We start from the raw sequence: 7,540 nt of genomic DNA on the forward strand, positions 1-7,540 counted from the left end.
CTTGACCTACTGACATACTTTCTCGTTTTTTAAAATACAGCCTTGAGATTTGGATGACATGTACAGTTTTGCACTTCGGTCTTAAAATGACTTTCAGTGACCATGAATGTGACCTACGTTCTAATATTTTAGCATTAGCGTGCCATTTTAAACATGTAGCTCATATTACTCAGGTGAGCGATTCAGGGTTATCATGACCCTCTTGTTTATTATTGGCCGTAGGGAAAAACCGAGACCACTTTTCTGTGGTACAACATGGATGGTACCTCCAAATTTTAGGTGTATTTTGACTTATCTGTACCTTGTAAGAATTTTTTCTTTTAGTTAAATTTCTTCTCTTTGTTGTTCCTGTCCTTTAGACTTATGTCTATATAGAAAACTGATTTCAAAACAATTTTACACAAGACTAGTGTTCCTTGGGTGACCCTCTACTATATTCCTTCGAATAATTTTGACTCAGTGAAAAACATGGCCCCCAAGGGGTTTTGCTTATTATCCCCCGACGAAAGTCGGAGGGATATAGTTTTGGCGTTGTCCGTCCGTCCGTCTTTCCGTCCGTCCGCCCTTCCGTCTTTTCGTCCGTCCGTCCGGAGCCATATCTAGTAAATGGTTGGGAATATTTATTTAAAACTTCATATATATGTTCACCACTATGAGTTCTTGCGGCCCGTCAAGTTTCAGTCAGATTGCCCAAGTAACACCAGAGTTATGGCCCTTAGAAGTTCCTAGTGTTAACTATATAGGGTACTATAAATATGGCAATTTCTGCATCATAACTTTTGATATATTTGACCTAGAACTATGAAACTTAAACAGAATTTAGATCACCATAATGTGGTTGTGTACACACAATTTCATTCGGATTTATTTGTAAATTAAGAGTTATTGCCCTTTAATTGTATAAAATCCACATATTTGTACATAACAAACTTACCATTTGGTAGAATTTCATTAAATTTCTTTCATTCTTTTCCATGAACATTTATTGTAAACATGTGAAGTTGTGTACCCACACCTGGTCACCCCCTTACCTTGATCACACAGCTCCCCCCCATCCCCCCATCCCCCCCCCCCCACAAAAAAAACCATTCATTCCTTATTTTAGATTTTTTTCAAACAAACTTCATATACATGTTCACCACTATGAGGTTATGGGGCCCATCAAGTTTCAGACAGATTGCCCAAGTAACACCAGAGTTATGGCCCTTAGAAGTTTCTAGTGTTAACTATATAGGGTAATATAGATATGGCAATTTCTGCATCATAACTTTTGATATATTTGACCTAGAACTATGAAACTTTAACAGAATTTAGAGCACTATAATGTGGCTGTGCACAGACAGTTTTGTATGGATTTCTTTTGTAACTTCAGAGTTATTGCCCTTTAATTGTCTAAAAATCCACATATTTGTACATAACAAACTTACCATTTTGCAGAATTTCATTAAATTTCTTTCATTCTTTTCTGTGAACATTTATTATAAACATGTGAAGTTGCGCACCCACACCTGGTCACCCACTTGCCTTGGTCACACCCCTTCCCCCCCCCCCCCCCCCCCCCCCCCAAAAAAAAATTTTTTTTTCATTTCTTATTTTAGATTTTTTTTCAAACCTTCCAGGTTGTACCATTCCCCCGATCATGCATCCTCTGCCCCCTACCCCCCACCACACTTCACCCTTTTACCCTTTTTTTTAAATTTTTATTTTTTAATCAATATTTATAATCAGCATGTGAAATTTTGTTTCCTCTCCCGTTCCCCTGCACCCCCACCCCCTAAAAATAAATATATACATATATCTATATATAGATATATATATTTCCATTCCCTTTTTTTTTTAGCTCACCTGTCACAAAGTGACAAGGTGAGCTTTTGTGATCGTGCGGCGTCCGTCGTCCGTCCGTGCGTCCGTGCGTCCGTCCGTCCGTAAACTTTTGCTTGTGACCACTCTAGAGGTCACATTTTTCATGGGATCTTTATGAAAATTGGTCAGAATGTTCACCTTGATGATATCTAGGTCAAGTTCGAAACTGGGTCACTTGCCGTCAAAAACTAGGTCAGTAGGTCTAAAAATAGAAAAACCTTGTGACCTCTCTAGAGGCCATATATTTCACAAGATCTTCATGAAAATTGGTCAGAATGTTCAACTTGATGATATCTAGGTCAAGTTCGAAACTGGGCCACATGGGGTCAAAAACTAGGTCAGTAGGTCTAAAAATAGAAAAACCTTGTGACCTCTCTAGAGGCCATACTTTTCATGAGATCTTCATGAATGTTGGTCAGAATGTTCACCTGGATGATATCTAGGTCAAGTTCGAAACTGGGTCACGTGGGGTCAAAAACTAGGTCAGTAGGTCTAAAAATAGAAAAACCTTGTGACCTCTCTAGAGGCCATATTTTTCATGAGATCTTCATGAATATTGGTCAGAATGTTCAGCTTGATGATATCTAGGTCAAGTTCGAAACTGGGTCACGTGGGGTCAAAAACTAGGTCATTAGGTCTAAAAATAGAAAAACCTTGTGACCTCTCTAGAGGCCATATTTCTCAATGGATCTTCATGAAAATTGGTCAGAATGTTCAGCTTGATGATATCTAGGTCAAGTTCAAAACTGGGTCACGTGGGGGTAAAAACTAGGTCAGTAGATCTAAAAATAGAAAAACCTTGTGGCCTCTCTAGAGGCCATATTTTTCATGAGATCTTCATGAATATTGGTCAGAATGTTCACCTTGATGATATCTAGGTCAAGTTCGATACTGGGTCATGTGGGATCAAAAACTAGGTCAGTAGGTCTAAAAATAGAAAAACCTTGTGACCTCTCTAGAGGCCATATTTCTCAATGGATCTTCATGAAAATTAGTCAGAATGTTCACCTTGATGATATCTAGGTCAAGTTTGAAACTGGGTCACGTGCCTCAAAAACTAGGTCAGTAGGTCTAAAAATAGAAAAACCTTGTGACATCTCTAGAGGCCATATTTTTCAATGGATCTTCATGAAAATTGGTCAGAATGTTTACCTTGATGATATCTAGATCAAGTTCGAAACTGGGTCACGTGGGGTTAAAAACTAGGTCAGTAGATCTAAAAGTAGAAAAACCTTGTGACCTCTCTAGAGGCCATATTTTTCATGAGATCTTCATGAATATTGGTCAGAAGGTTCACCTTGATGATATCTAGGTCAGATTCGAAACTGGGTCACGTGGGGTCAAAAACTAGGTCAGTAGGTCTAAAAATAGAAAAACCTTGTGACCTCTCTAGAGGCCATATTTCTCTATGGATCTTCATGAAAATTGGTGAGAATGTTCAGCTTGATGATATCTAGGTCAGGTTCGTAACTGGGTCATGTGCCGTCAAAAACTAGGTCAGTAGGTTGAAAAATAGAAAAACCTTGTGACCTCTCTAGAGGCCATATTTTTCACGAGATCTTCATGAAAATTGGTGAGAATGTTCAACTTGATGATATCTAATTCAAGTTTAAAAGTTGGTCACGTGCCTTCAAAAACTAGGTCATTAGGTCAAATAATAGAAAAACCTTGTGACCTCTCTAGAGGCCATATTTTTCAATGGATCTTCATGAAAATTGGTCAGAATTTTTTATCTTGATGATATCTAGGTCACATGTGCTCAAAAACTAGGTCACTTTGTCAAATAATAGAAATAACGACGTCATACTCAGTTCAACACTGGGTCATGTGGGGATAGGTGAGCGATTCAGGACCATCATGGTCCTCTTGTTTAAATGTTCAAACCTTTAACATGTGAAGTTGTGACTGCACAAACCTTGTCCTCAGCCATGTTCAAGATATCTTACCTGTGTTCTCTTAAGGACATCTGTTCTTTTAAGTTCAAATGTACTTGTTAAACAACAACCCCTGGTGCCAAACCACTCAAAGACAATATTTCGTTCCAGTTAAACTTCAAGCTCACATTTCAATTAACTGCATTTAATTTTAAAAGCTAAGCTTATTACAGTAAGCATATCCCATTCAAAATAAATTCTTTAGTCAGGATCAAAGTATCATACATTTATTATGTACTCTTTAATTAAACATCTGTTTTCTGTTAAATTGATTTTGACTAATGAAATTATTTGCTTCTTATTAACATCCTTAACTTTTTGCCGGATATATTTTTTTGCCATTCCTCACCACAAACCCTTTCGTCGGGGGATACTAATTCATCGAATTTGCTTGTTTTCCGTACATGCCTATATAGAACTTTGAAAATCCTTTTGTCAGAAACTGCTGGTCCGTTTTTAAAATAAGTTGAAAAACATGGCTTCTAGAGGGCGTGGTCACTTTTCCCTATATGTATATAGTGGAAACCTGAAAAATCTTCTTGTATGAAACTGCTCGCCCGATTTTAGAATAATTTTACACAAATGTTTCTTGGGTGACCCTCTACCAAATTCTTTCAAATAATTTTGATTCATTAAAAAAATTGCGCCTGGGGGTGGGGCTCATTTTCCCATATGGCATACAGAAAACTTCTTGGATGAAACTACTGGCCTGATTTGAAAATAATTTTATTTGAAGTAACTTTAAGAAAATTTCAACTATATTATCTCATAATTTTTTTGATTGATCTTGTTTATGACTTTTTTGACCTTCTTGTCCTCGAGTGCAATGATAACAGATGAGCGATATAGGGCCATTATGGCCCACTTGTTTATGTTAACTGAAGATTGAAAGACTTTTGCAACCCTTGCCTCGGGAGCAGATTAATCTTATACTTCTCCTGTTTTGTATAAAAGGGAGGATAGGACGGCTGTTTGGGAGGAGGAGGCCGAAAAAATGTGGTCTTGGGTCAGTGAAAAGTATGGTTTAGTCGGGAAAAGTCAGGGTATTTCATTTTCTCAACTTAGTGGCAACCCTGTAAACACCCGAGAGGCCATAGTGTGACCCAATCTTAATGAAACTTGGTCAGAATGTTTGTCCTGATGATCTCTTGGTCAGGTTCGAAACTGGGTCATGTGGAGTCAAAAACTAGGGTAATTGGCCAGATCAAAGGAAAAACTTGTGAACACTCTTGAGGCCACAGTTGTGACTCAGTCTTTATGAAACATTGTCAGAATGTTTGTCTTGATGATCCTTTGGTCAGTTTCTAATGTGGGTCATGTGAGGTAAAAAATAGGTCACCTGATCAAATCAAAGGAAAAGCTTGTAAACACTCTAGAGGCCACAGTTTTGACTCAATCTTTATGAAACTTGGTCAGAATGTTTGTCTTGAAGGTCTTTAGGCCAAATTTGCAACTGGGTCATGTAGGATCAAAAACTAGGCCAGATCAAAGGAAAATCTTGTTAACACTCTGGAGACCACAGTTTAAGCTTGAAGCTCATGAGAATTAGTTAGAATATTTGTCGTGATGACCTCTAGGTAAAGTTCAAATCTGGGTCACATTTAATCAAAATCTAGGTCACCCGGACAAATCAAAGGAAAAGCTTGTGAACACGCTCTAGGCCAAAGTTGTGACTCAGTCTTAGTCTAAATGTTTGTCTCAATGATCTCTAGGTCGAGTTTGAAACTTGGTCATGTTGGGTCAGAAACAAGGTCATCCGGTTAAATCAAAGGAAAAGCTTTATAACACGCTAGAGGCCACGTTTATGACCCTATCTTGGTCAAAATGTTTATCTTTATTATCTTCAGCCCAATTTCGAACCTGGATCATCTGTGGTCAAAAACTAGGTCACCTGTTAAATCAATGAAAAACCTTGCGTATTCAATAGGGGCTGCATTTTTCATTTGATGTGCATAAAACCTTGTCAGAATGCTTGTCTACATGAAATCTCAGATCAGTTTTTATCTGGGTTACGTGGGATCAAACACTAGGTCACCAGGTCAAGTAAAAGAATAAGCTTGTTTACACTCTAGAGCCACATTTTTTATTTTATCTTCATAAAACTTGGTCAGAATGTTTATCATAAACTCTTGGATGATTTCGAATCTTGGTCAGGTGCGATCAAAAACTAGGTCACAAGGTCAAATCAAAAGAAAAGCTTGTATACACTCTAAAGGCCACTTTTTGCTCCAGTCTTCCCAAAACCTTAGCAGAATGTTTGTTTTTATGAATTCTTGGACAAGTACCAATCTGGTTCATGTGGGGTCACAAATAAGATCATTAGGTCAAATCAAAGAAAATATCATTTACGCTCAAGAGACCACATTTTTGGTCAAATCTTAATGAAAATTGGTCAGAATATTTGTCTCAGAGAAATCTCTAGATCAAACATGTTTACCTTGTTATGATGTGTTACTCAGGTGAGCGACCTAAGGCAATCTTGGCCCTCCTGTTTTATTAAGTGTGACTTTCCGGAAATTATTTTTGTGTCAAAAAAAAAATAAAAATAGAAGGTTATGCATTTAGAGCATCTGTTAGTTAATATCTAATATCACTGACCATGTTTATGGCATAAAAATGCAGTTATGGAACTTTTTGATAAAAAAAAATCTCCAGGGCCATAAAACGTTTAGGGTCGGGCCAAAAATTTAGGATAGGCCTGGATACCGAAACAATTTTTTTATGGCTTAGGTATCAAAAGCTTGGTTAAAGTTTCAAAGGTTTAACTTTTGATGTATTTTACTCTATTTCTGTTATAAATTTACTTATTACTACATGAATTTGATTCAAACTTAAATAATTTTCCTCTCTCATCACCCACATCATATGACACAAGTTACATTACCCTGGCTGAAATGTCCAATGAATTATATTTAGAAATTCTGTTTCATGTTTTAATGCACTTTCACTCTATCCATGTTATAACTAAAATTGATTTTACTAAAAGATAAAGTTATGGTTTCATCTGTAATTAGTGCAATTTCTTCTTTCAGGCTTTACAAAAGTTAGTGAAAGATTGTATGAAAGAAGCAGAGAAACAAAGCAAGACTAGTATAGCATTTCCTGCTATAGGCACTGGTAACCTTGGATTTCCCCGCGACATCGTGGCAAGCGAAATGCTTACAGCTGTATCCAAATTTGCAGAAAGTAATCCAGCGTCTAGTGTCAAAGATGTCAGATTTATAGTTTATCAGAAGGATCTTCAAACAATTCAGGTACTTTATGTGCACATGGATCTGATATACCACTTCCTTACATTTAATTGCCAGTAGGTTCCCTTATAGAAACATTTTGATACATTCATTTGTTATCCATCTTATAATATGATATTTGTTTTAATCAGTTTAGACAATGCATTAAGAATATATATTGTTGTTAATTTTTAATCCCCACCCACGAGTGGTTGGGAGTTATAGGAATGGTCTCCTTCCGTCGGTCTGTCCGTAACACTTTCGTGTCCGCTCCTTATCTCCTAAACCCCTTGAAGGATTTTCATGATACTTTGGTCAAATGATCACCTCATCAAGACGATGTGCAGAACGCATGAGTCACCCATGTCGGCTCAAGGTCAAGGTCACAACTCAAGGTCAAAGGTTTGAGCCTTCCATTTTGTGTCCGCTCTGTATCTCCTAAACCCATAGAAGGAATTTTATAAAACTTTGGTCAAATGATCATCCCATCAAGAGGATATGCAGAACTTACGA

General features: G+C 37.3%; 1 protein-coding gene across 1 annotated transcript in view; it reads left to right on the plus strand.

Annotated features, from left to right (window-relative positions):
* Positions 1–7,051, plus strand: part of LOC128552462 (protein mono-ADP-ribosyltransferase PARP14-like) — a gene marked incomplete at both ends in the record, with an annotated part of 31,016 nt that extends 23,965 nt beyond the window's left edge. Inside the window, one exon of the mRNA XM_053533501.1 lies at positions 6,830–7,051. Coding sequence (XP_053389476.1) covers positions 6,830–7,051 — 222 coding nt within the window. The remainder of the gene's footprint in view (positions 1–6,829) is intronic.
* Positions 7,052–7,540: the final 489 nt, after the last annotated feature.

The sequence above is a fragment of the Mercenaria mercenaria genome, unplaced genomic scaffold (genome assembly GCF_021730395.1).
Source record: "Mercenaria mercenaria strain notata unplaced genomic scaffold, MADL_Memer_1 contig_2821, whole genome shotgun sequence".
NCBI lineage: Eukaryota > Metazoa > Mollusca > Bivalvia > Venerida > Veneridae > Mercenaria > Mercenaria mercenaria.